The sequence below is a fragment of the Paroedura picta genome, chromosome 10 (assembly GCF_049243985.1).
Source record: "Paroedura picta isolate Pp20150507F chromosome 10, Ppicta_v3.0, whole genome shotgun sequence".
NCBI classification, from domain to species: Eukaryota; Metazoa; Chordata; class Lepidosauria; order Squamata; family Gekkonidae; genus Paroedura; species Paroedura picta.
In genome coordinates, this window is record NC_135378.1 from 83,897,179 (window position 1) to 83,924,991 (window position 27,813).

The following is a 27,813-nucleotide window of genomic DNA, read 5'->3' on the forward strand; positions in this document are numbered from 1 at the left end:
ATACCTTCCTATAGTGAATGAGTCACTGCTATAAACTCTTCTTCTCTGCATAGCAGAAACACAGACATACCTCAGTAGATATTTTAAATATTATAGGTTCTCAGAATCATAATTAAGTACTAATACATATGATAATCTCTTGCTTCCTTAGAAGAGAAAAAAATCCTATCACAAATGAGTATTATTTGTAACACTGAAAGTTGTAACAGGAGCTTCATAGTTTGCTGGTTGCTTGTGTGGGGTGTTGTTTTTTAGCATCTATGGAGAATCCTAGAATCGTAGAGCTGGAAGGGACCTCCAGGGTCATCTAGTCCAACCCCTCGCAGAATGCAGGAAATCCACATCTACGTACCCACCCACAGTGACCATGTCCAGATGAAGCCCTTCCGAAAACCAGAATCCCTGGCCGGTCTGGAGGTTTAGCTATGTTCTGCATTCTGCAAACAGGGCCAGTCAGGTCTCCTCATATGGTAGCACTCACAGGCATGGATAGCAAAAGGACATTCTGCGAAAATTAGGCAGATTGTAAATTGACCCTGTGAACTTAGGCAGACTGTCAACGGGTGGGCAGAACGAATTATTAGGGTGCATGGTTCCTGTGGCCCTTTCGTGCATGCCCATGAAAATGCCAATCGCCACTTTGGGATCAGAAGGCAAATTTCTTACAGGCTAGACTGGCTAGGGATTCTGGGTATTTTGGGGGGGCATCATCAGGGCATGGAATGGGGGTCACTGTGGTAGACAGATAATTGTGAATTTCCTGCATTCTGCAGGGGCTGGACCAGATGACCCTGGAGGTCCCTTCCAACTCTATGCTTCTAGGATTGTAAGGCACTGGAATCAAGAAGAGCTGGTGTCACCAGGAGCTAAACCACAGACACAGGCTTATACCCAGCGGACCAGTTAATCTAGCAAACTTCTCTCCCCAGGCCAACACTTAAATAGGCTGAGGACAGCAGCTCCACCTGCTCTGGAAGCAGCACCTGGGGCTCATCCTGCCAGATTTAGTTGGCACAGAAATCCTGCAAAGGATGACATCCACTGTGGTCTGACCCAGGAAGCGGAGCATAGGCAGCCACCTATGCACACCATCTTTGCATGAGCCCTCTGCCACTCCTGTCCAGTGGTGTGCTGGTGGACTTTGGTGTGCTGGTGGACAAATTCCTGTCCAAGTACCTTGCTGGCTCAGGACCTGGGGGGACAGGGGTAAGTTCTGGTGCTCCTTCTAATCTACTGCTTCCTCCAGGGGAAATTCTGGATGATCTCCCACTGCAGACTCCTCAGGATCCAGTTTTAGAGAACATAGGCCAGGGATACCTGCCCTGCAAGGATCTTGCCAAGTTCCCCGATCTCTTCCAGGCCACGTTTCTGGCTCCTAGGGGACTTCCAAATCAGACTCCAGGACCAACACATTGGGATTTAAGACAAGCAATAACTTATGCACAGAGGCAGTTTATCCTAGTGCACATATAACATATACTACAGGCCCTGAACTTCCAGGGGCCCTACAGTGCTGTACGGTTAGGCCTTCATGCTGCGATTCTTATGGAGTCTTCACACTTAACCCAGCTTGTAGACTGCAAGATCAAAAAAAGGGTGATGAGCATGCTCTGTTAGTAAAGTGAGCATGCACATCACCCATTAAGCACGTGTGCGGACCACAAGCTGTGCATGTGTGAAAGCCCCCTTAGATATTGGGGCCTTGTGCTTGTACCAGTTGCGTTCTGCTGCGTTGGGCCCTGCGAATCCTTAAACCGGGGCTGCTTATGTATGAAGGAGAAGTTCTCAGGAAAGAATGGTGTGGATAAATAGGGGGTGGCTGGAGAGACAGAGCCATAGATAGAAAACAAAACCCAACGTGAAAGTCAGAGAGCGAACCACGTTAACACAAAAATACACACAGAGTCTGCTCTCGAAGACTAACGGGACGATTAATTAATAAGAGTCCGCTGCAAATTTGGTTTCTCCCTCAACATGACAGCATTTTTTGCCAGTTTGCTGCACAGAATACAATTTCGAAAAAGGCAAGACCAACATTCCATCGCCCCTAAGATCTCACACAGCGTTTCCTCATCCATCACAAGAGCTTCATAACATCCAAGAGCAGGGGATTTAATGCCTTTCGCAATCTCTGTTTTCTGAGAGCTGAAAGATAATTAATGGATTTTGAGAGGGTCTGAAAGGACTAACAATGGGACATTTGCATAGAGTGACATTTAGTGCGCAATATTTCACGGAATGAGTACCAGCAAGCCTGCATAACAATCGGAACTGGTAGCAAAGACTTGGAAATGGGCTATGAATATTTTCCCCAATAAAATGGGATGAACGTTTAAGGGTACATCATCGCAAGCAGCCAGCGATTATGCAACCAAATGTAATATCGCCCCTGCTCTGATATTCAACGTTGTGGGTTTTTTTTCAATACATATTGCCAGGAAGAAGGAAAATGTGTTTGGAATTCTTGCTGCCAACAACTCTGACACGTTTCCACTGAAAGATAATCTGGATACAGGGAGGCAGTGTCTCACATACCTATCACCATGCTACTTCCAAGTTATGGACTCATGCAATAATAGAGTTGGAAGGGATCTCCTGGGTCATCTAGTCCAACCCCCTGCACTATGCAGAATACTCACAACCCTCTCGCTCATTCACTGTCACCTGCCACCCCCTTGAGCCTTCACAGGACCAGCCTCTCTGTCAGAGGGCTACCCAGACTCTGTTTAAAAGCTTCCAAAGATGGAGAACCCACCACCTCTGACTGTCAGGAACTTCTTCCTGATGTTTAGACAGAATTTCCTCCCACTGGTTGTGGTCCGTCCTTCCAGGGCAAGAGAGAACAACTCTGCTCCATCCTCTACACGGCAAAAATATTTCATATTATTAAATGCATTTTGATTCCATTCTTTATCTAAAAAGCTACACACTGTGCACTAGTCTCCTCTCCATTTTACCTCATTACAAAGTGACCGGCTCAAGGTCACCCAGAAAGCCTCAAGCAGAGCTGGGATTTGAACCTGCCTCTCCTAGATCCTAGACCAAACTGTTGTTCCCCAGAAGCCCATGGACTACAATTACCATGAGAGAGCAGGAATCCGGCCACTCTGTAGAACCAGTTTGTTCAACTAAATGTCACGCCTTCACACTCCATCACAGCAGCCAAGGTTGTACTGGCCATTTAAATTTAAGAGAAATTTCCCTGTGGGCCAGAAAAAAAGCACAGCCACAGAAACTCTGCTGCTTTTGCCTGCAGACACTTCATAAGCAATGGCAACGGGGGTCAGCTCATGCATGGCCTCCTCTTTTACTGCTGCCATTTTGTGGGCTGTTGGGGCCCCTGAGTTCCATGGCCCCAGCAGCCCTGGTTTGTAACCCCACAAAAGTCACTGTGTTTGGCTTGCTCCAGTTCTCACTTCCCGGCTCCATTCCTGATAGCAGCCGTCATAACAGTCTAGGCAGCTGGTTGATTTAATTAGACCTATACAGTGAACTTGTTGCATTACTTTAGAGCTGGCTATCAAGCTAATTACAGTCATTCCAGAAACAAAAATAAATCCTGCATGAAAGAGCGTAACGTGGCCTATGGTTAAGTAATCAGTTTTTTTAAAAAACCAAGACTTGCTCCCATCATACAGACACAGAATCTCGGTGATGACTGATTTACAAGGGGAGGGGGAATAATGTCTAATCAGTACTTCTCCCTCCCCCCCCCCACCTACTAGGAAAAAGCTTTTGTTAAGTAGAGACACGTAAAACAACTGATTAAAGATTTCGAGAGGCCTGCCATCTACCAAGAACCAGTGTGGCTTTGGAGGAGCACAAAGGTATGCTTTTCAAGCCTCTCCTTCTGGCTAGGGGAAATCCAGGCTGCTGCCCTCTTAAGCAACTGAGATGAGAATCATTATTGTGCACTTGCTTGAAAATTGAATGGTGCTTGCACTATATATAGATACCAGAGAGCACTCAATATAAATAGCTCTAATGAAATTGTTTTGTTTTAATTAGTGATGCTGGGGGGAGAGGGGGATAAAAACCAGTACTTTTCAAATTTGGATATATTTAAGCCAAAAAATATTGATATCCCCCAATACTCCTGAATCCTGATATCGACATGTTATTTGGATTTGGCAATATTTGGGAATGTTGATTTTTCCCCCAGCTCCAATGAAGCTTATGGGGACCATAAGGGTTAAGGATCTCTGCAGGCTATCATGGAGATGCAATCCACAGGTATCTGGGGCTTGAGGAGGTGTTTTCTTTTTGAGGTAAAGGCACCAAATTTCCAGCAGAGCTGCTGATGCCTCCCAAAAAAAAAATCAACAAGATTGGACCAGATGGTCTGATTCCATGATCCTTCAAATGAGGTGTCCCCATCCTCCACGGTTTCCAATGGAGGGGGAAAGGGGCACAAACTTTAAAGAGAATGAAGGTGCCTTTAAAATTTAACTGCCTTTTGCAAGCTGCGGTAGTGTGAGTAAACTCCAAAAGCATTTCAAAGGCTCAGTCCCTTTAAATATCTTCTCCAAGCACAGAGTTCACTTCAAAGGCATTTAAAGGGACCGGGAGTCTTTTAAATGCACATTAACGGTGGCTAGCCAGTGGTCCTAAAAACTCCCAAATATATTCAGGATTCTTGGGGTCAGCCATTTCAGGTAGCCAGAAAAAACAGTTTGGAAAAAAATATATCCAGCTGAATAGATACCTGAAAAAAATATTGTTTGGGTATGTTTTCAGTTTAGATTTTAAAAAGGTAAAGGTATCCCCTGTGCAAGCACCAAGTCATGTCTGACCCTTGGGGTGACGCCCTCCAGCATTTTCATGGCAGACTCAATACGGGGTGGTTTGCCAGTGCCTTCCCCAGTCATCACCGTTTACCCCCCAGCAAGCTGGGTACTCATTTTACCGACCTCGGAAGGATGGAAGGCTGAGTCGACCTTGAGCCGGCTGCTGGGATCGAACTCCCAGCCTCATGGGCAAAGCTTTCAGACGGCTGCCTTACCACTCTGCGCCACAAGAGGCTCAGTTTAGATTAGTCAAGGGTTATTTATTCTCCTGGAGCCAATTGCTCGTCTCACTTCCCCCCACCCCCTATTAGAAGCTTCTACCTACCTTGCTTACGCACATCCTCCACAGCAGCCACCAACTCATCTTTGAGGTCTTGACTCTCCTTTGCAATCTGTTCTCCCTTTTCCAAGAAGTTCTGAGTCGCTTGTTCAACCGAGGCAGCCAGCACGTGAGCCTTCTTAGACCGGCCTTTCTTTTTGCCGGATGGCCCTTTGTTGCTTGTGTTTACCAGGGTCGTCACCTTAGGAGAAGAAAAATTTTAAAAAGCGGTTTAAAACTATGACTTAGATTTGCCGTTATTCTTATTTTTTTCTAAATAGACGTTTGACGATTTGTTCATTTATTTTGAGTTCTAGCCTGCCCCTTCCCCAGCAATTGGGGCTTGGGGCAGTTAATGACGTAAATACAAAACATAAATAAAAATCTGTCCCACGTAATATATTTCTGGTAAGGGCTTGTAGGAGGAGCTGGTCTCATGGCTTAAGTGCCACTCAGCATTTAACACCCACTCAGGGAGGCTGTCCCACCCCTGAGTACCTCCTCCTCCAACCGGCTTGCCTGTCTGTCCAGCAGCCAGCCAATCACCTTCTGTCCCCCATTCCTGACCACCTCCTCCTCCTTCCACTTCCCTCTGAGGCTCGGAGGCTGCAGATCCCTGCCATGTGAGAGCCCCTCCTGCTGGTGAGTTCCCCAACAGCTGCCTACAGCCTTTCCACAGAGTTCTTCCATCACCATCCGATCTAGCACCCATTGTATTCCTGAATGCCAGGCTTGGCCCCGAATATTCTATAAAGCAACTCAACACATTGGCACTCTAGCACGATGATCAGAGAACCTGAGAGTAAACCCAATAAAACTACCTCAATGGAACATCTGGAGCAGCCTTTCTCAACATTTTTACCTTTGAGAAACCCCTGAAACAGTCTTCAGGCTTCGAGAAATCCCTGAAGCAGCTCAATCATGCAGAATATGGTTGGGAAGCATAACCCACCTGGGCCCCTCCCTTTCCCTCCCTCTCCAGCCTCATCATTGGGCTATTTTTATAGAATCATAGAGTTGGAAGGATCCTCAGAGCACTCCCCTTCATTAACTGGAAGATGCAGGTCAGAAAAGTTCTACAGGAAGGATGTCCTTAGCCAGGGAGAAAGAACAAAAACACCACAATTTTATTTGTGCCTAACTATGCCACACATCCATACTGAAGGCTGCAATTCAGATACAAAATTCTAAAACCATGATCTAAACTGAGCCCCATGTGAGAAGAAGCACCGTAGAGACAAAAAAAGTTCCTCGGTTTATCAGGTATGAATGAGAGGTAACTGGAAATCCCATTAATTTCCTCTTAATTGCATTGTGACAGTTAATTATAAGCTCGGGGCAAGTTCACCACCTCTAAAGTGTAGATTATTGGACATAGAATTACCAATTCTCAGCGAGACAGCGAGAGGATCGTGTTCTTGGATTGTGGGACTTTTGCCAAGGTCTGGGTCCCCTGCTTCATATTTTTACCACTTAACAGCCCCCCCCCCCACTGTGGCAAGCATTTAGGCTAGAAAGATTGAATGCTCTCCCCTCTGCTGTTCTTCAAGAGAGATTTTCAAAAAGACCCTACTCTGAAAGAATGGGTCCTTGTCATTCTGGCTGCATCGAAACCATCCTCCATGCGGTTTTCTACTGTCCACTGTACGCAACGATACGTGGGCAGTTCATCAGCCCACTTTCTTCAAAACAACGTGGACTTGATGATGAGACTAAGGTCATATTCCTACCAGTCAATAACTCTCCAGTTATTGAGTCGATTGCCAAGTTTGTACAGCTGGCTATGAGGTCTTGTAATCGTAGAACAACCAATGCTTTATCATGTATTTTCTTCTGTCATCTTTCTTGCATGCCAATAAAAATCTTCTGATTCTGTTCACTGCTTTATTCTGATTTTGTTCACTGCTCCTCCACAAACACACACACAAGACGGGACGGGAGAGGTGAGGGCCCTAACCAGAGTTCCACAGGGTCTGCAAAACGAAGTTCTTCCACCAGGTCTTCAGTTGAGATCAGAGCCAGGAATAATAGGGGACCCAGAGGGGGGGGGGGGGGGTTTGGACAGTTGCAAGGATGGGGAGAGGGTTTATACCACCAATCTTGTTTTATCCTCTTTTATCTTTGTTTTGTAGTTTGTTATGATATGGGGTTTTATCATATTATGTGGTGGATTTTATATCATACCCCACCATGAGTCTCCGGAGAATGGCGGGCATAAAATCTAAGGAATGAATGAATAAATAAATAATTTATTGGTGCATCGCTGGTGAGCAAATTCACACACAGATGCAACAACGGGCAATGCTTCAGCTAAACACATGTAGGCAGCAAAAAGAATCCTCTAATCTGATTTATGTAAACTACACAACCGGTGGAAAACCTCTACCGTTTCCGTACAAAAATGGACATTTCTTATATTCCCTTCCATGAATTAATTGCAGCCACTTTTGAAGCTCTTTGGTCATACGGCTACAATTGATGCATCCAATGGGACAACGTGCCACAGGCAGTTCAAGGGAAAGGACAAAGCGCATCAGGCTCTAAACAGCGCTCAAGGTGTATTGTCACCAAGAACAGGCATTCAAAGGCTTGCCAATGTTGCGTGGCTTGCAGCTTCACACAATGGACGATGCTTTCAGCGTGCACCAGCAACCGCTGAAACAAAGAAAAGAGGTGGTTTGCAGCTTTCGTACGGGGAACTGGCAGCTGCCTTATGAGTGAGATCAAGAACAAGAGGAGCAGAGGCCATTCAAGAATCAAACCACAGGTATCATTGAATTCATCTGTGAACAGGAGAGGAAAGACAGATGCACCATGCATGCAGAATCTGGGGTTGTGTACAGAAGGGAACCAATAGCACCAGCGATGCACCATCAAATTATTTATTTATTTATCTATTCCTTAGATTTCATGCCCACCATTCTCTGGGGACTCAGGCTATAGTAGCCTTTGTAAATCTTTTGACCATGGAGGAGACCCTGAAATAGTTTTCAGGCTTCAAAGAGACCCTGAACTGGGTCAGAAGTGATGCCAACTTCCCTGCCATGCCCATGGAGGATGGGGGGTTAGGTGGTATGAGGCGGGAAGGGGTGTCCAGGCTCTTTCCCGGGCACAGTAACCACATTAGAATGCCACGCCCAGATCAATGGAAGACGCTAGTTCCCTACTTTCATGGCAACACTGGGAAGAGCTTGTGGCCGAGTCTATTAAGACGGGATATAGGGGGAAGGTCAAGGAGTCCTGGAGAGCTCTCACAGAGCCCTAAAACTCCAAAAAAGAAGTCACTGGTATGCTGTAGCTTTCCTTTTATGACGTTGGGTTTTTATGCCTTTTATTGCTCCAGATCAGAGTGAACAGACGAAGCTGTCATGGACAGAATTAGGCCCTTGGGCCACCAAGGTCAGTATTTTCTACTCAGACTGGCAGGGGCTCTCCAGGGTTTCATATGCTACTCAATGCTTTTATCTGGTGACGACAGACACTTTCTGCATGCAAAGCAGATGTTCTCCCACTGAGCCACTGCCTCTTCCCAAGCTGCAATAGGGCTCCACAAATTCAGGTGCATGGGAATGGACAAATGGAAGCCTTTTGATTCTTGCCATCTCTCTTAGCTTGGCTTCTGCTGCTCCTGACAGTTCTTGCTCAGTTCCCCTTGGTGAGTGCAAATGGAACATCTGCTGGCTGGGTTTATGTTCTGTTCATCGGACTTGAAAGCTGTTCCTTCCTCCAATGGATCAAAGTCTGAGTCCAGTGGTACCTTTAAGACCAACAAACTTTCATTCAAAGTATAAGCTTTTGTATGACAAAGTATGCATGCACACTAAAGCTTATACCTTGAATAAAATTTGACTCTCATCCTTGTTGCTAGGCACAAGGATTGATGGTGTTAAAAGCCATAATGTGGCATTCATGGTGCAGTAAAACACATGAAGTCACAGAAATTGTGCATCCTCAGCATGGCTTCAGTGGAACCTTAATTTACATTGCTGGTTTTTTTATTTACATTTTTAAAAAATTCATTTGGCATCCCCCCTCAGTGATTCCACCTTCCTGCACAACATTTTAATCTATGTTTATTCTTTTTAATGTAGTTTTGTTGTGGTTTGATTATATGTTTGCGTGTTCATTTTAAAAATGTGGTTTTCTTGCATGTACTTTAATTTGTTAGCTACCTTATTAGCTCTTAATGTGTTAAATAAATAAATATTTGTAAATTAACCCTGGATCTTACCTGAGAGACAAAGGTAGTTTTAAAGTTCCCCAGTTCTTCCAAGGTTTTGTGGTAGGAATAATTAGAAAATGTGGTCATTGAAATACACAATCCTTCAGGTTGAAATAAGGTCTATATGGCCGGGGGGGGGGGGGGGGACACATATTCTTGATCCAAAGAAAATGTGTTATCACCTGAACTCCAGCTATAAAATCAGGTATCGTACATAGATTATGCCTTCCTTCCTTTCCCTTCTCTTTAGGGAGATAATCACAGTGAGGTGTCACACGCATGCAGTTAACTCAAACAAAGTTTGAAGACTTTCATCAAGCTAAGGTTTCAAATTCTGGCTGGAAGCCAAGCATGGTGAGCATGAACATCAGTGCAAATAAAATACCACACGATGCAAATTTGGGCACAAAAAAAAAGGAAAGTCTCACAACATGCAAGAAGAAATTGATGTTTCTGATTGGATTAATTATACCTCCTCTTTTGCATAACCATGTAGAGTGCTTTTTTTCTTACAATAACATGAGGATTTGCTAATGGAAAATAAGTGAGGAAATCCAACGTCAATCCTAATCTACCCCCCCTTTTAAATTAAAACTAAAGAGAATTATTGAGATGTAAGGTATGTGCGTGCGTGTGTGTTTTTCCCCTTTCCAACTCTGAAGAAAGTGACTTTCAAGAAACAGGGAGGACTGAAGCAGTCTATATGTATCTCTCTAGGGAAATAAGAACTCTCATATGTTCAAAGACCCGGTTGTTTAAAGAAGCCAGCATCTCGGGATTAAGAAGTACCTAGAAACATTCTAGAATGAATAATTCTCTGTGCTAAGGCAAAAGGATTTCAAACGACAAGAGTTCGGAATCCAAAGAACCATGTGGCATTGCAGATGTCTACAGGGAGCTGGAGACACAGCATAAAAAAGGAGACAAGTATCCCATTGGACATGTTGTTGTGGGTATGCCTAAAGTCATAGTTAGCTCCCAGCCAACATCCTCCACTCAGCCCCCACCAATGACTTGATGCAGAAATACATGCATTCAGCATGGGTCTCTATTCCAAAGAGACAAACTGGAAAATATATAATTTTAAATATATTTAAGGTAAAGGTAAAGGTATCTCCTGTGCAAACACCGAGTCATGTCTGACCCTTGGGGTGACGCCCTCTAGCATTTTCATGGCAGACTCAATACGGAGTGGTTTGCCAGTGCCTTCCCCAGTCATTACCGTTTACTCCCCAGCAAGCAAGCTGGGTACTCATTTTACTGACCTCGGAAGGATGGAAGGCTGAGTCAACCTTGAGCCAGCTGCTGGGATTGAACTCCCAACCTCATGGACAGACAGCTTCAGACAGCATTTCTGCCGCTTACCACTCTGTGCCACAAGAGGCTCTTAAATATATTTATCTTCCCTAAATAATAAATAAATAAAACTTTGTTCTTCTTAGTGCCACCGGACTCCAAATTTATCTCCTCTAACTGACTTTGAGCATCCAAACGACCAGGCTATCAAAGGCCAAAAATGACTATGGTGTAATTTGGGTGCAATCAACTTATTTTTGAAGAGAGTGAATCCAACATGAGCTGAACTGACTCAATCAAGGAAGCCGCTGCCATCAGCTTGCAAGACTTGAGCAAGGTTGTTAATGATACGGCATTTTGGAACTTATTAATTCACAGGGTCACTGTAAGTCAGCAGTGACTTGATGAGACTTAAGTCACAAGCTTTTGCCAAACCTTGATGGACAATCAAGAACAGGTAAAAAAAAATTAAAAAGAGCAAGATAATGCAAGGTAGCTTTTAGTCTTACTACATTTACTTTTTGACAGGGCCTTGAGCAAAGGCTGCCATCAAAATCTGTCTGATGAACAGATAGAATCATAGAATCATAGAATAAGAGTTGGATGGGACCTCCTGAGTCATCTAGTCCAACCCCTTGTACTAGGCAGGACACTCACAACCCTCTCGCTCCTTCACTGTCACCTGCCACCCCCTTGAGCCTTCACAGAATCAGCCTCTCTGTCAGATGGCTCGCCAGACTCTGTTTAAAAATCTCCAAAGATGGAGAACCCACCTGCTCCCAAGGAAGCCTGTTCCACTGAGAAACTGTCAGGAACATCTTCCGGAGGTTTAGACAGAATTTCTTTTGCATTAATTTCATCCCATTGGTTCTGGTCCGTCCCTCCGGGGTAAGAGAGAACAACTCTGCTATGGGTTGCATTCTTGAGCAAACAGAGGTAGTTGTGAATAAAAGAACCAGCTAGTTGTTAACTCTGCTCCATGTGCATGCTAATTACAAATCTGGGCGAGTGCAGATTGACAGCGCAAAAAGCCCCGCATACGCAATGTCAGATTACAGAAGCCCAAATGCCACAATCTGCATTTTGAAGAACCACCCTGATGTATCCGGGAGAGTTCAGAGTGACAGATGGAACAGGAAGGACTTGAGAGATGAGAACAGAGACTGTGGAGTACAAATAACTGCCAATTACTCAGATGCATTCTGCTGAAGAGATGGTCGTCTTAGAAGTACTATATGACTCCTTAGGACTGTCCAAGGCAGACCAAGGCACTCAGCTCTCCACAGATTATCTCCCTTCCCTCTTTGACTTTCACTACAAATCCAAAGAATCAAACTGACAAGTTCCTTCATTTCTACAATTTTTAACTTCTACATGTGGCTGTAGGGAAGAAGTCACTTGCCTTTTAAAATCCATAGGAAGGTGGTGTGCTCAATTCTGGGGCTGGGTTAGTCTTGTGAAGAGTGTAATCTAAGAACTATTTCCTGGAAATAAACCTCATAGAATAAAATGTGACTTAATTCCAAACAGACCTTCAAGTATGGGAAATCGTGATCACCAGTTGGGGGTTGGGAGGCAAATGTCCTCCAGGTCAGACTGGCCAGGGATTCTGAGGTTCTTGGGGGGGGGCATCATCTGGGCATGGAATTGGGTTCACTGTGGGTGGGCAGGTAGTTGTGTGGGCAGGTTTGCACACGGAGCCGGGGCAGAATGGTTCCACTGCGCCTCACCGAAGTAGTGGCAGGTTTTCTTTTCATCCCCCCTCCCTCATAATGGTAGAATAGCTCCACAAAGCTATCCCACCATCATGGCAGTGAGAAAAACGCCCCATTCAGCTCTGCGGCACTGTGGAGCCGAATGAGAGAGACAGCTTGGTGTCGTGATTAGGAGTGCGGACTTCTAATCTGGCGAGCCAGGTTTGATTCTGCACTCCCCGACATGCGACCAGCTGGGTGACCTTGGGCTCACCACAGCACAGAGAAAGCCGTTCTGACCGAGCAGTGATATCAGGGCTCTCTCAGCCTCACCTTCCTCACAGGGTGTCTGTGGGGAGAGGAAAGGGAAGGCGATTGTAAGCCGCTTTGAGACTCCTTTGTGTAGAGAAAAGCAGCATATAAGAGCCAACTCTTCTTCTTCAGTAATATCAGAGCTCTCTCAGTCTCACCGACCTCACAGGGTGTCTGTTGTGGGGATAGGAAAGGGAAGGCCGCTTTGAGATGCCTTTGGGTAGAGAAAAGTGGCATATAAAAACCAACTCCTCCTCTTCCTCTTCTTCTTCCTCTTCTTCTTCTTCTTCTTCCTCCATCCCTGCAAGGACACCGCAGGCAGGGGAGGAACTGGGACTGGAATGCTCATCTCTTCCTGTGTGCATGGGCCTGGCCCGGCATTCCGTTTACACGGGACATCAGAGGCCCTAAAACAGGCCAGGGCCAGGCCAGCAGCGACATCATGCGTCACAGGGAATTCACCCCACTGCCCTGCAAGTGCTGGCCCATCTTTTAACTTCCATTCATAATCGGCCACAGAGAAACAAAGGGCATGCTTTTCAGACAACAAAAATTACACTCATTATGTGATGGCGCTAGACAGTGACTGCTCATAGATCATCATGGCTAGATGCTTCTTATGCCGCTACAGTATGCGACAAAGGTGGGGGAGAGCGTATTTGACTGCTGCTGCTTCATCAGGCTGTAAGAATCAGTCCGGAGATAAACGCTAGATGAGGCAGATGGAACTGAAAAGGAGAGGCATTTCCTAATTGAAAACAGTCTTACTGGAATGGCTTTGGCATTCAGCGATGCCATTCGGCGCCTCTCAGTGCATTCAACAAGCAGGACGTTTCCATTTTGCAGTGCCATTTGCTACCAAATGTAAATGACCGTATCGTTTTCCCTCTTTTCAAAATCCTTTATCTTTGAGCTTCGGAAAGCAGTCGATGACCTGAATAAATGGCAGGCCTGACATTTGAGAGTAAGGCCATCATCCCTTCTGGTCAGAATGCCATCCTTCCACTTGGATGTACCATCTTGTTGCCTGGCTGATTATACTAATAGCATCCCCCTAAGCGCTGCTTTTCAGACCTCTCATCCAGTGTGTGTGTTTTTTGGGGGGCGGGAGGGGGAATATAAATCAAAGCACCGGGTGAAACGCGCACAAGTTTTATTCAACACTTCAGGATCTTGTTCTTTAACTGACAGCCTGCGGAACAGATGTGCATATCTCAACACTCCACCCCTTCCCAACTCCATTGTCGCTTTCAAATATCGTCACACAATCAAGACCAAATATTCCAACGTGCAATTGTTGACAGGGGATGGAGAAGCAGTCAGCGGTTCTTATGTTCTACTTCCAGTTTGGTGTAGTGGTTAGGAGTATGGACTTCTAATCTGGCATACCAGGTTTGATTCCCCACTCCTCCACATGCAGCCAGCTGGGTGACCTTGGGCTCGCCACGGCACTGATAAAGCTGTTCTGACCGAGCAGGAATCTCAGGGCTCTCTCAGCCTCACCCACCCCACAGGGTGTCTGTTGTGGGGAGAGGAATGGGAAGGTGACTGTAAGCCGCTTTGAGCCTCCTTTGGGTAGGGAAAAGCGGCATATAAGAACCAACTCTTCTTCTTCTTCCTCCCCAAATTAATGGCATCTCTGGTCATTGTACTGGAATATGCTTTATTTTTTTCCCCCTTCCAATATTTCTTTTCATTCAATGCTTTGTTTATTAGATGACAAATTAGGAGGGGGGAAAGATGTCTGCAAACTATGGCTTGTCATCAAAGCCTTCAATTATCAGGGGTCGAGAGGGGAACAAGAGAGCACAAGGATCTCAGGCTAACAGCTCCAGGATGGGAGATTTGTGGGATTTGGGGATGGGGCCCAGGGATGGCAGGTTTGGAGGAGTAACTTCCACAGGATAGAACAGGGGTAGTCAAACTGTGGCCCTCCAGATGTCCATGGACTACAATTCCCAAGAGCCCCTGCCAGTGAAGCTGCAGGGGCTCATGGGAATTGTAGTCCATGAACATCTGGAGGGCCACAGTTTGACTACCCCTGGGGTAGAACATAAGAAGAGCCATGAATGTGGAGGTTCCCATTAGTCACCATGGCTGATAGACACAGAGAGACCTATCCTCCATGAAAGGAGGAAAGTGGGTACATATGCAGAGAGATTTCCCCTTGCAACAGCTGACTCCTATTGCACTAAGATGAAGGGTAAATTGTTTACAACATAGTGTGACTCAGCCCCAGCCCCAGTAGCCAAACACCAAAGAGGACAACAAATGTCTCATGAAGCTCTCTGCTTCAACACAGTTGGTAAAAAAAAAAAAAACCAAAAAAACAGCAGACAAGAAAAGGTGGAAAATGTCAATGGGAGTCCATGTAAGGACTGCAGACCATAGTCTAGAGCAGGAGTAGTCAACCTGTGGTCCTCCAGATGTTCATGGACTACAATTCCCATCAGCCCCTGCCAGCAAATGCTGGCATGGGAATTGTAGTCCATGAACATCTGGAGGACCACAGGTTGACTACCCCTGCTCTAGAGAGACCCCTCAGGAGACCAGAACCTAATCACGGCCCTAATCAAAAAACAGCACCAGAGTCCCATGGAATACGGGGAAAGTTTGCATTCCTCTCCCCCCCCCCCCCCTCTCTCATATATCTTCCTATCATCCTCCTTTCCTGGTCCCTGGCACTTCCCCACCACCACCTCTAACTCCATCTTTGACATGCTGTTATGTGTTTTGGATACCTCATTGATCCAAGCCGCAAAACAAAGAGGTGTGCATTTATTTATGTTTCAACAGCCACACACTCTAAAGTGGTTCCCATCTGCACTACAGGCTATTCAATTTATTTTTAAACTTGTCATGTTTTTAGTCACTGGCACAATTCTTTTTTTTTTACTGAATCTGCTTTGTGGGTGGGGGGAGGGGTTTTGTGTGGAAGCAATTGGGCAGGTGTTTAATTGAGACAATTAAGTGGTATGCAGCCAGTTCTGCTTTACCATGTGTTCTCCTCAATGACAAATTATTAACAAACTGAGTTATTTAACTGTCTTATTTGAAAATCAAATCTAGACAGCATCGTAAAAAGCAGAGACATCACCATGCCAACAAAAGTGCGTCTAGTCAAGGCTATGGTATTCCCAGTTGCAATGTATGGCTGTGAAAGTTGGACCATAAGGAAGGCAGAGCGTCAAAGAATTGAGGCTTTTGAATTCTGGTGCTGGAGAAGACTCTTGCGAGTCCCTTGGACTGCAAGGCAAACAAACCGGTCAGTCCTAGAGGAGATCAGCCCCGACTGCTCCTTAGAAGGCCAGATCCTGAAGATGAAACTCAAATACTTTAGCCACCTCATGAGAAGGAAGGACTCCCTGGAGAAGAGCCTAATGCTGGGAGCAATCGAGGGCAAAAGAAGAAGGGGATGACAGAGAATGAGGCGGCTGGATGGAGTCACTGAAGCAGTCGGTGCAAACTTAAATGGACTCCTGGGAATGGTGGAGGACAGGAAGGCCTGGAGGATCATTGTCCATAACCATATTATGATCAAAATGGTAATCCAGGTTAGTTTGTCTGTAGCAGCAGAAAAGAACAAGAGTCCAGCAGTCCCTGCTCACTTCTTTAGATCGTCATATTATGATTATTTCGTCCTGAACGTATCTATAGTAACCAAGCTCTTTCCAAGTCAGTTATATAAAATGTGCTCATCCTAGAAGGAGGAGAGGTTCTATTTATTGCCTGTGTTGATTTACACAACAAATAATGAAATCACTTTTGATTGATTGAGAAGCTGGAAGAGGGGGATTATTAGAATATACACCTTTTCAAAAATAAATGAATTCAGCAGAAATAGCTGGGTAGAATCATTAAATATTGTCAATAAATTGCATTATGCCGCTGTCAAGGGTAGCAGGGATGGTTGCTGTTAAGCTTGTGTGTGTGTGTGCGGTTGTTTATATGCTACTGTCTCTTTAAGAAATAACCCCATGGCACTCATGGGAATTAGAAGGGCCAAAAAAAAAAAAAGGTTGCTTAGTGAAACAATTTTAGTTCTGAAAATGCTGCAGTTTGTGTTTAGAGTGATTTCGGGGGGGGGGGGGGGAGTTGATTTCACTACATTTCCTGTCCTTCCACCCAACTGTGAAGATGAGCACTTGTGGGGATTCCTAACCTCCTTTCAGAACCCTTTTCAACTTTTACATTGTTCTTCAATGGCACAGCTCCAATGTGAATGCAAGTCTTGCCGGGGCAGATCAAAACTGCCTCAACCGCCTTGGAAACACAGAGCGATGAGGCTTCTTTATATAATGCAGCATGAAATGACTTTTTTTGTAAGCCACACCATCATTACATTGCTGAACTATGTTCAGATGGTCACAGAATTCAAGTCCCGAGTCTCTGTTGGAAGGCAGAAACAGTCTAAATCTCCCCTGGCAAGTACTCATCCACCTGTTGAAGATTACCAGTGAGGGAGAGCTCCCGACCTCCAGAGGCAGCCCATTCCACTCCTGAACTTCTTTTGCTGATTTTTTTTTAATCCTAATAATAAGCTGATATCTTTCTGTCCTTAACTGCAAACGATTAAGAGCCCTAGCCTCTGCTGCCCATAGGAACAGCTCCCTGCCCTCCTCCAACTTACAGCCCTTTAATAATTCCAGAGGGGAATCGTGTGCCCTCCTCGGCCTCCTCTTCTACAGACTTCTACAGACTGAAAGTTCTCAAATCCCTCAGCCTTTCCTCAGAGGGCTTGGCCTCCAGGGCCTCCATCATCCTCATCACTCCCTTCTGCACCTGTGTCATTTCCCCCACCTCCTTTTTGAATTGAGGCTTCCAGAACCACACTGTGTTCCAGGTGTGCAGCCTGACCAATGTGGCATACAGCGAGACTAGGACGTCTTGCAATTTAGATCAGGGGTAGTCAACCTGTGGTCCTCCAGATGTCCATGGACTACAATTCCCAGCATTTGCTGGCAGGGGCTCATGGGAATTGTAGTCCATGGACATCTGGAGGACCATAGGTTGACTACCCCTGATTTAGATGTTACGCCTCTGTTGAGACACCCCCAAGACCACATTTGCCTTTTTTTTGCAACTCCATCATTTTAAATTCATACTGGGAAGAAGAAAAAGGAGAAGGAGGAGGAGTTGGTTCTTATATGCCACTTTTCTCTACCTGAAGGAGTCTCAAAGCAGCTTACTTCTGCTTTTCCTTTCCTCTCTCCACAACAGACACCCTGTGAGGGAGGTAAGGCTGAGAAAGCCCTGATATTCCTGCTCGGTCAGAACAGCTTTTTCAAGGCTGTGACTAGCCCAAGGTCACCCAGCTGGCTGCATGTGGGGGAGCACAGAATCAAACCCAAATTGCCAGATTAGAAATCCACACTCCTAAACACTATACCAAACTAGCTAAGAGATCCCCATCCCTACCTATATGGGTGTTGATTCTTGAAAACTCATCCCCTGAAAACCTTGTTGGTCTCTAGATGCTACTGAGCTCAAATTGAGCTGAAGCAAACCCTGAGGTTTTGGGCATCACTATGTGCTTTAGCACTTGGCAACGTATTAAATGCATATGTAGACATATATGTATTTTTCATGCTGATGCAATGTAGTTCACACTGAGACGGTAACAATTAATCGTATAAAATTTAGATGCATACAGGAAACCATGTGTTTAACTGCAGATTCCAGCAATCATGTCCCACTCTTGCAAAATCCATACCTGCCTGACCAGACCTTTTCACCACAGTTTAAGTCAGTTTCCATGTAAAAAGCCTTTTTCTAGACAATCCAGGGGCATCTTTCCAACCAGCGAGCACCAGAAAAGGTCACCAGGGCTCAATAAAATAGCAAACTTCAAATCTAAATTTATCAGACTCTTGGGTATTATACCGAAAACATAAGCTTCAAAGTTATTAACCGTGAGTTTTATTTCAATACTGAAGACTTCGCTTCATGATGACAAATGATAAAAGGATTTAATTAATTCGCAAGTGAGAACCCAAAACTGGAATTCCAGGCTGCATTTAGATCAACCTGGAAAATCAATTCACACAATTCCCTTGAGCATTGGCCTGAGTCTACAAAGAGTCATTCAGATTTTTAATCAACAGCAGGTGAGAGAAAGGATGTTGCACGCCAATCGGCAGGGATTTAGATATGCCGAGTTTCTTAAAACCAAAAACAACCATTGATTTTCATCAACAAATATTTTTTGTTGTTGTTGTTGTCTCTTTTTCATCTAGGGATGGGTTGGCCATACTGCGGCTCACAAGATGTCCATGGACTACAATTCCCATGTTGTCAGGGGCTCATGGGAATTGTAGTCCATAGACGTCTAGAGAGCCAAAGTTCAGCTGCATCTGCTCTAGGGCAGTGGTCCCCAACCTTTTTGAGGCCGGGGACCGGCAGGGCATCGGGCCGCGACCACCCCGCGGGCCACGCCCGCGCATCGGGCCGCACTCATGCATTGCGCATGCGCAATTCACGGGTGCGGCCCGGCCCTGATTTCCTTTCCCCGCCCTCCCGCAGTAAGAAGCTTCCCGGGCCGCAAGCTTGCGGCCTGGGAAGTTTTTTACTGCGGGGGGGGGGCGGGGAGAGGGAGCTGCGGCCCGGCACCGGGCTGCGGCCCACAGGTTGGGGACCACTGCTCTAGGGGATCTCCCGCGAAGTACAGCTCATCTCCAGACTACAGAGCTCAGTTCTCCTGGAGGAAATGGATGTTTTTGAGGATGGACACTGAACCCCACCTAGATCCTTGTCCTCCACGGCCTCCACTCCCAGGTCTCCAGGAGTTTCCCCATCTGGAGCTGCCAACCTTATCCCCCCACTCCCTGAAAGTAGCCAGGGGATGGGAAGGGCAACCTTATTTTAAGGGCAACCTTATTTAAAGGTGAAGGGCAACCTTATTTAAAGGACAACCTTATTTAAAGGGGAAGGGCAACCTTATTTAAAGGGGATGGGAAAGGCAACCTTATTTAAATCAGAAGTCACCAGCACACAGAATTGTTCCAGTGACCCCTTAACCACATTATGGTCATTTTATCCTGAACATAATCTTTAGTATCCAAACTTTCTCCAAGTCAGAGCTATGAATTGTGGATGCACTAGAGGGAAACAAACAAATTCAGTTGAAATGGCAGCTGGGTAGGATTATTAAATCCTATGGCTAAATTATATTACGTAATTACATTACAGAAACATTAAAGTCAGCAGTGATAGTTGCTGAAGGGTATGTGTGTGTGGGTGTTTGTTTATAAGAATCCTAGTAATAATTTATTTCTACGTTGCCCTTTTCCGAAGGCTCAGGGCAGATAGCAACATATATAAAAATAATTATAACAATTGATATATTAAAACTAGGAGCCAAGTCTGTTGCATTCAGGAATATAACGGGCACTAGATTGGGGGGGGGGGTGAACGAACCCTATGGATGGCCTCCCCCCAGGACCTGGAAAGGCTGTGGGCAGCTGTTAGGGAACTCACAAGTAGAGGCAGCTCTCATGCAGCAAGGATCTGCAGCCTCCAAGCCTCAGAGTGAAGTGGAAGGAGGAGGGGGTGGTCACAGATGGGGGATGGAAGGTGATTGCTGGCTGCTGGATAGACAGTCAAGCCAGTTGGAAGAGGAGGCACTCAGGGGTGGGACAGCCGCCCTAAGTGGGTGCTAAGTGCTGAGTGGCACTTAAGCCATGAGACATACTTCTCCTCCGAGGTCTTACCAGAAATATATTATGTGGAACAGATATTTTATATTCAAATTAGCTCAAAATTCCCTGTAATTTCCCAGTTGGGGTGGGGTAGGCAGTACATATCTGAAATATGTTGACGGCTTTGCTTATATTTTAGGCAGGGAGGCCAGAATTTTGGCATTCTTTCTTGCCTCAAGCGTAGGCATGGCGGAACTACTCTGGTTTCCAGGCCCTGCGGAACTCTCTCCTTAAGAAATATCCTTGTGGCACTCTGGGGAAAGGGAAGGAACAAGAAAAGCAGGTTGCTGAAATTACTGTTGTACTGAAAACACTGCCGATCAGGGTTAGTGTGCTTTCAAGAGGAAGCAAAAGTTGATGTTTGCTACATTTCCGCAAATGGAGTACATCACCAACAAATAACATACAAAAGTGTGGTGAGCACTGCAGAAGATAAATTCTGTATAGCTTTTAACAATGTCTTCTAAATTGGTGGGAAAAACCAAGCCATGTCAACAGTTATATAAATATATTTATCGACTTTTTCAGACTCAATACATACACTGCAGAGTCTTTGTTACTAGCTGCACCCCTTCCCTTCCTTAACGTTTCCCAGCCAGTGTTCCCCCACCCCTGTGAACTCTGACAACCGCAAAACCTCAGGACAATCTTGCTGTTTTGTTAGATTTGATGTTCTTGGAGTTTTTCATCCCAGTAGGACTTTGGTGAGCATGACTGCTCCACGGCGCCCTTGTTCCATCCTCCGAACCCCTCCTTCAAGAGGCTCCGGGGATTGACAAATGCCGCTCTAATGTAATATGTCCATCAGAATATTTCATCACATCATCAAGGAGCCGCTGAAATGTGTCTACGGCTTTGTTAATTGAGCTGCGGGGAAAAAAAATCTATTAGTGAAAAACCTATTAGGGGCAAACAGATGGTGTGCAAGACTGGCAAAGGTTTTGAAGAGCAGACCAGGAGTAATACAGAGAAAACATCTGCTTGACAAGTGATGGGGAGCAGGGAGAACAATATTAGTTACAAGTTACACTCTGCATATTACATAAGGTCTGTTAGGCCTTATAAGAATAGTCCTTCTTTGCACAAAATAGACACATTCTATGAAGAAGGGGGAAAATATATATTAAATTACTGGCTATATTAGGATAAATTTATTTCTCATCCTTCATTTCCATTACTCCCCAGGGGCAAAAAAAAAGAGAGTTCTCATCATATTGCTTTTAACCTTTTGAATATGCAGAAGTCCAAAGATATCCAGGGAATCAACATTCTCCTCAGCAGCCTCATGTGCCTTATTAAAAATAGTCAGTAGAGGCCAGGCTGTTAATTAGCAGTCAATCAATCAAATGAATGAATAATTTTTTAAACCACTCTTTTTTCTTAAGGTGAGCCAAACAACCCAAGTTCTAATCAAAAGCAGCAAAAACAAGTATAGGATTGGTTAACCACCTCATTTTTGCATGGTCATGGGAGAAGGTTGAGAAGCACTACTCTATACAGATACCCTCCCCCCTCAAAACTGGAAACTGGGAACTCAATGGGTAGGTTTGTTTTATTGTGTTTTTAAGTGCAGTTTTAATGTATTATTTTTATATAATACGTTGTAAGACACCCCGAGCTGGCATTGGAAAAATGAATGGATGGATGGATGGATGGATGGATGGATGGATGGATGGATGGATGGATGGATGGATGGATGGATGGATGGATGGATGGATGGATGGATGGATGTTCAGTAAGGTATTTATTAATTTTATTTATTTATGTTCATATTTATATACCACCACTCTCATATTTATATACCATCACTCCTGAGCCTCCGGGGAGGGCAGTATATAAATTAAATAAATAAGATAAATAAATGTCTCACAGTGGTTTACAAAATCAATAAAATGCAATAAAATCATCTAAAATACCCCTTAATACAAAATATAATATAGCATAGCAAGATGGAAAACAATAGAATACGAAACCCGTTCCACATGGGTCAATAACTCTCTCTCTCACTTCCCACTCACAGTCAATACCAAATTTCCACTTGGGGGAGTGCGGGGGAGGTCTTCTCCAAGAGAACTCCCAAGGAAGTCTGAAGGATGTCAAGGGTCCTGAGGTTAGTCTCCCCCAGGAGTACGGAGAAACTGTAGGGCCTGTACATCTCTAGGATGTCCACAGAATTCACCTGAAGAAGAATTCAGTCACTCTTAGGAGGTTTGTCCATAGGCAGAACACCTACTGATTTTGAGGGATTTCCCCCCGCCTTGGTTCTGGCACCTCCCCCAAGTTTTCTTACCATTGTGTGACAAATACAACTGTGTGAACTGGTATCAAATCAAAAGTCAATATGTAAGCAAGAACTGTGATCCATTAAAGGCTATGTATACACTTAAATGAGAGAGACAGAGATTTTCCCCGTGAGGGCGAGAATGGGATGGGAGAGCAGACAACCAGCTGGAGGCTCAGCTCAAAGTGGCATGCAGAACATCACAGAGCTTCACACGGTGTTATACAAGCTGATCACATCCATGCAGCAACACACAAGTCAATAATTCCCAATAAGTGAGTGATCAGCCAAATGCTCTTGGGAAGCTATTAGATAGTGATAGATCTAGAACCGCCATGAATTTATCTTGTCTCAACATCCTGAGGCATTTAAACCCATAAGAAAGTCATGTATCATATGAAGTGCTACTTCCCTAACCAAACTATTTAAGAAACACATGGCACTGCAGTTGCACAAAATCGTCCCATTATAACTGCTTCTGTTTCCACTCTTTCCCATATCACCATGGTGTCCCTCCCTTTTGCCAATAATTAAGACTTAAGATGGTCAGGAATGGCATAGCCTACCCTGGCAACGAGCAACAGAATGAGGGCGGGATGGCGGAGGAGTCATTGGGGTGATGTCAATTCTGCAGAAGTGATGCCCCGCCTCCTCAGAAACTCTACAGTAAATCTATAGTTTCTGATGATTCCGAGAGAGTTTTGTATCACTTCCAGTTGTGCCACAGAAGTGACATAATACTAACAATGTGACGGCCTTGAAAACAACAAAGAGTGTGTCTCTTCACCACATCTCCAAGCAGTGGCAGGAAACAAAAGCTAGGAGCAGAGAATTCTCTTACCCTTATTTAAGCTTCCAAATCCTTGGGCTACACTTGGATGCAGTGTAGGAAACGGTACCACTGCTCCTTATTGTAATAGTGAGCATCTGTAGAATGTTTCCAAGGGCTCAAAGTACTTCAAGGGCTTCAAGGGCTCAAAGTACCACAACCTTTTTGTTGTGGTAACCTTGTAACTTCCATACTGCCTGCTCCCAGCTCCCTGCGCATAGCGCACCCAACACTACTGAATGTTCAGAACAGAACAGAACAGACTTGGAGCAATCCCTAGCTTTCTCTCGCTTTGCCGCACATCAGCTCGCTGGCTTTACGTCCCTGCAGAAAGACTCAAGACAGTGTCTCCCGGCTGCACGTGACGTAAAATCCCAAATCAAAAAGGACTCGTCGTGATATGGCAGCTATGCCAGCTGATGTATATGACAGCCATCGTGTGAGGCTGATGAAGCCCGAAGGCTAAAAATAGTGTGCAATATGTAAAAAGAAAAGAGTGTTTCTGATTCTGACTGGAAATGCCTCTTTGCAGATGTCTGCCTAATTGCAAACATATCCCAGGCTCTTTCCCAAAACGGCATTAGAAGATGCAAGCCAGCTGGGTCATTCAGATCCTCTTGAGAGGCTGTCAATTTGTCACAAGCCGGCCTGAATCTATTACTGGCCTTTGCTACAGGGGCTGTCCAAACTTCGCTGGGGCAACGGCATGAATAATAGAAGGCATTTAGGGGAAGGTTTTAATATTAAGAAGGCAGCAGCCCACCCCACCCTGCAAAACATCTATTACACAGCGGCAGATTTTGATAAAAGTGTGGGGCAATCTCAGCTTTATGTGGAATCATGTGCTCATGGCATCTTTATGCCTCTCCCATCAGGGAGAATGAGGGACCTTGGCAAAGAGAACATCTGTCTGCTTGTGCACGGCCCCTAATTTAAAAGACGCTGCAATGCATTCCCTAAGCAATAAAACCGCCTTCAACCTAGATGGCACTTAAATGTATTCGCGGTCCGTAATATCTCAGTCTCCTTCCTACCTGCAGTCCACAGCGCAGTGCAAATGGCCAGTTTACCTGATTTCAAAGATTCTCTAGAGATAACAGAGGAAGCAGTAAAAGAGAAGAGCGAATAAGTACCTGCAGGGGAAGGGGGGTCTCTCTGCCTCTCTCCCCCCAGGCTTTTTCTTCCTGGCTGTTTTCTGGGCTTATTATTAAGCATTTCCAAAGTGATCTGTAATGACACAACTGCAGACGGAGATCCAGCAGTGCTAAAATCTGATTTTATCCTCGGCTGTCATTAATCTCTGTTTCACAGTGATTTTTAGCAATGCAGTCAGCTTTAAAATGCATGCAGGCCTCTCAGGCCTTCTGTCAGCAATGTGGGGATAAACTATTGACCTTCCTTCCCTGATCTCACGAGGCCTATCTCAGAGTGTTCAAGGGAACACACATGAAGTGAATTAAACAAAGGCTGTTCAAAGTTATTATTATTATTATTGACACCAGATCCCTCTGGAACCAATATTAACTTAATAGATTCTTTAGAGATGGGTGGAGCTCAAAGGGAATCATTTATTTATGGTCTTCCTTTCCCAGAAAACTCAAGGCAGAGTGCACAAAGTATGTATGTATGTATGTATGTATGTATGTATGTATGTATGTATGTATGTATGTATGTATGTATGTATGTATGTATGGTCTGTTTAGCCTGGGGAGGATACGACTGAGAGGGGATCTGATAAACATCTTCAAGTATTTAAAAGGCTGCCATGTAGAGGATGGAACAGAGTTGTTCTCTCTTGCCCCAGAGGGACAGACCAGAATGAATGGGATGAAATTCATTCAAAAGAAATTCCATCTAAACCTCCGGAAGAAGTTCCTGACAGTCAGAGCGGTTTCTCAGTGGAACAGGCTTCCTCGGGAGGTGGTGGATTCTCCATCTTTAGAAAGGTTTAAACAGAGGCTGGAGAGCCATCTGACGGAGACGCTGATTCTGTGAAGGTTCAAGGGGGTGGCAGGTGACAGTGGATGAGCAATAGGGTGGTAAGTATCCTGCATAGTGCCGGGGGGTTGGACTAGATGACCCTGGAGGTCCCTTCCAACTCTGATTCTATGTATGTATGTATGTATGTATGTATGTATGTATGTATGTATGTATGTATGTATGTATGTATGTATGAATGTATGTAATTTCTACTCAGCCTTCCTCCTTGGACTCATAAAACACATACAACTCAATATTTGATTGTTTTAATTGTGGTTGTGCATGTTTTAATTGTTGATACATCAGACTATGTTTTTATTGTTTTACTCTGAGCTGCCTCAGGCCAGCAGTTGCCGGAAGATGTGGGATATAAATATAAAAATAAATAAAACCCCAATCTTTAAAGATCAAATAACCTCAAGATGGCAGAAAACAAACCCTTTGGTGGAAAGATCACTTAGGCATGAAACTGGAGTCACTGTGGGTGGGAAGGCAGTTTGGGTTCCTGCACTGTGCATGGAGTTGGACTAGATGACCCTGGAGTTCCCTCCCAACTTTAGGATTCTGGGATTCTATCAATGCCTACACTTTGAATAAAACTTTGTTGGCCTTCATAAATACCACTGGAGTCAGACTTGGCAGAACCTGAAGCATTTCATGAGATGTGAATGAGAAGAGTAACTAGGAGAAGGGATAGAGGGGGAAAAAAAGATGTTGCTAAATGTCCTTGTTTACAGATGTCTGCCTAGTTAGGAACCTGGCTTTGAACCAAAGTCTCCTGTGTGGGAAACCTCCGCACTTCGCTCCGAGATCAGAGCAGAGGCAGGGCGGCAGGGGACCTCCTGACACCCTCTGACTGCAGGCCGGGTTGCCAGCGGGTGAATTTGTACAGACCTGCCTGTACAAGAGAGAAGACAAGGATTTAGCATTACCTTGAACACAATTCTGTTTGTCAGCTGAAGCAGATCACAAGCCAGTGGCAAGCCACAAAAGATGTCAAGAATCGTCAGTGCGTTAACGCATTACTTTTGTGCTTCATCTCATGCGTCCTTCTCAGGTCTCTATTAATCCAAGCAAAGTATTGGCTACCACTAAGCTGCAACTTTGCTGCTGCAGATTTGCACCTCTAATTGCCTCGCCCAATGCCTGGTCCTGCCTTTACACCAGTGGTCACAAGCCAACCTCCTATAAGACTGACAACTCCAAGGGTGGCCTCCAACACGAATGAATGAATTAATCAATCAATGACTGAATCAATGAGCCACCGAAGCCCCTTTCTTCCTGCACATGATGTACTATTCTGCATGCATGGTCCTCTGACCCTCAGCAATGGCTTTTCAAGGGGCATGCTGACAAGGGAAAGCCACACGGTCAAGATTCATATTCCTTTAGTTGAAATATATTTTCACTCTGTCATTCTTCTTTCTGACCCACTGGAACATTTCATGGAAATATTGAACGTAATCACATCCAACTCTGGCTCTGACACCTCCCCTGAGAAGAACCTCAAAGTGACCTTGATTCAAAAACAGGCATCCTGGTCCCACCGCACCTTCTGGTTTAAGAGCTTTACAGGCCAACTTGCAATTGTACTGACTTGGAAGTTAGATTCATTTGATTTTTTAAAGATCAGACTTATATCCAAATTAGTGAGCTGCTTGGCAGTCTATATCTGGATTTTGGATGTGTCAGACCTGGCCAGAATAGCATCCTCTTTGGGCCTGACCCTGCCACCGTACATCTCCTTTGAGCCAAATGGTTCTAGAGAATAAAGTATTCCTGGTAGGCAGCAGGAGGCACCAGGACAGCAGCCTACTTTCAGATCTTCGAGATGATTGACCACATTACAGGTAAGGTGTCAATTATAAGGTAAATGACTTAGATCCTAAGAGTCTCCTCAAGAGACCTGCACATGTGCATGCAAATGAATTCCCTTTTGGGGGAGGGTCTCCCAAGGGATTCTGGGATTTTTTGGGTGGGGGCTCAACATGAAATTGAGTTCACTGTGGCTGAATTTCCTGCATTCTGCAGGGGGTTGGATTAGATGACCCTGGAGGTCTCTTCCTACTCTATCTGGCCCAGCTACATGGTTATCTACATATGGGCCTGAACTAGACATGCAAAATTGCCAATTCTGGTTCCCTGGTGTGTCTCACCTCACCCCACAGCCTTCACATGGAGGAGGAGCTGGTCTCATGGCTTAAGTGCCACTCAGTGCTTAACACCCACTCAGGGCAGCTGTCCCGCCCGAGTGTCTCCTCCTCCAACCGGCTTGCCTGTCTATCCAGCAGCCAGCCAATTGCCTTCCGCCCCCCACCCCTGACCACCCCCTCTTCCTCCAACTTCCATCCGAGGCTCGAAGACTGCTGCTGCATGAGAGCTGCCCTTGCCGGTGA

The 27,813-nt window shown here is 45.1% G+C and overlaps 1 protein-coding gene across 4 annotated transcripts in view; it reads right to left on the reverse strand.

The window, feature by feature from the left end:
• CTNNA2 (catenin alpha 2) overlaps positions 1-27,813 on the reverse strand; it is a 459,457-nt gene that overhangs the window by 353,879 nt on the left and 77,765 nt on the right. For all 4 annotated transcript variants that reach the window (XM_077301175.1, XM_077301174.1, XM_077301176.1 and 1 more), the window contains exon 3: positions 5,113-5,308. In XM_077301175.1, coding sequence (XP_077157290.1) covers positions 5,113-5,308 — 196 coding nt within the window. The remainder of the gene's footprint in view (positions 1-5,112; positions 5,309-27,813) is intronic.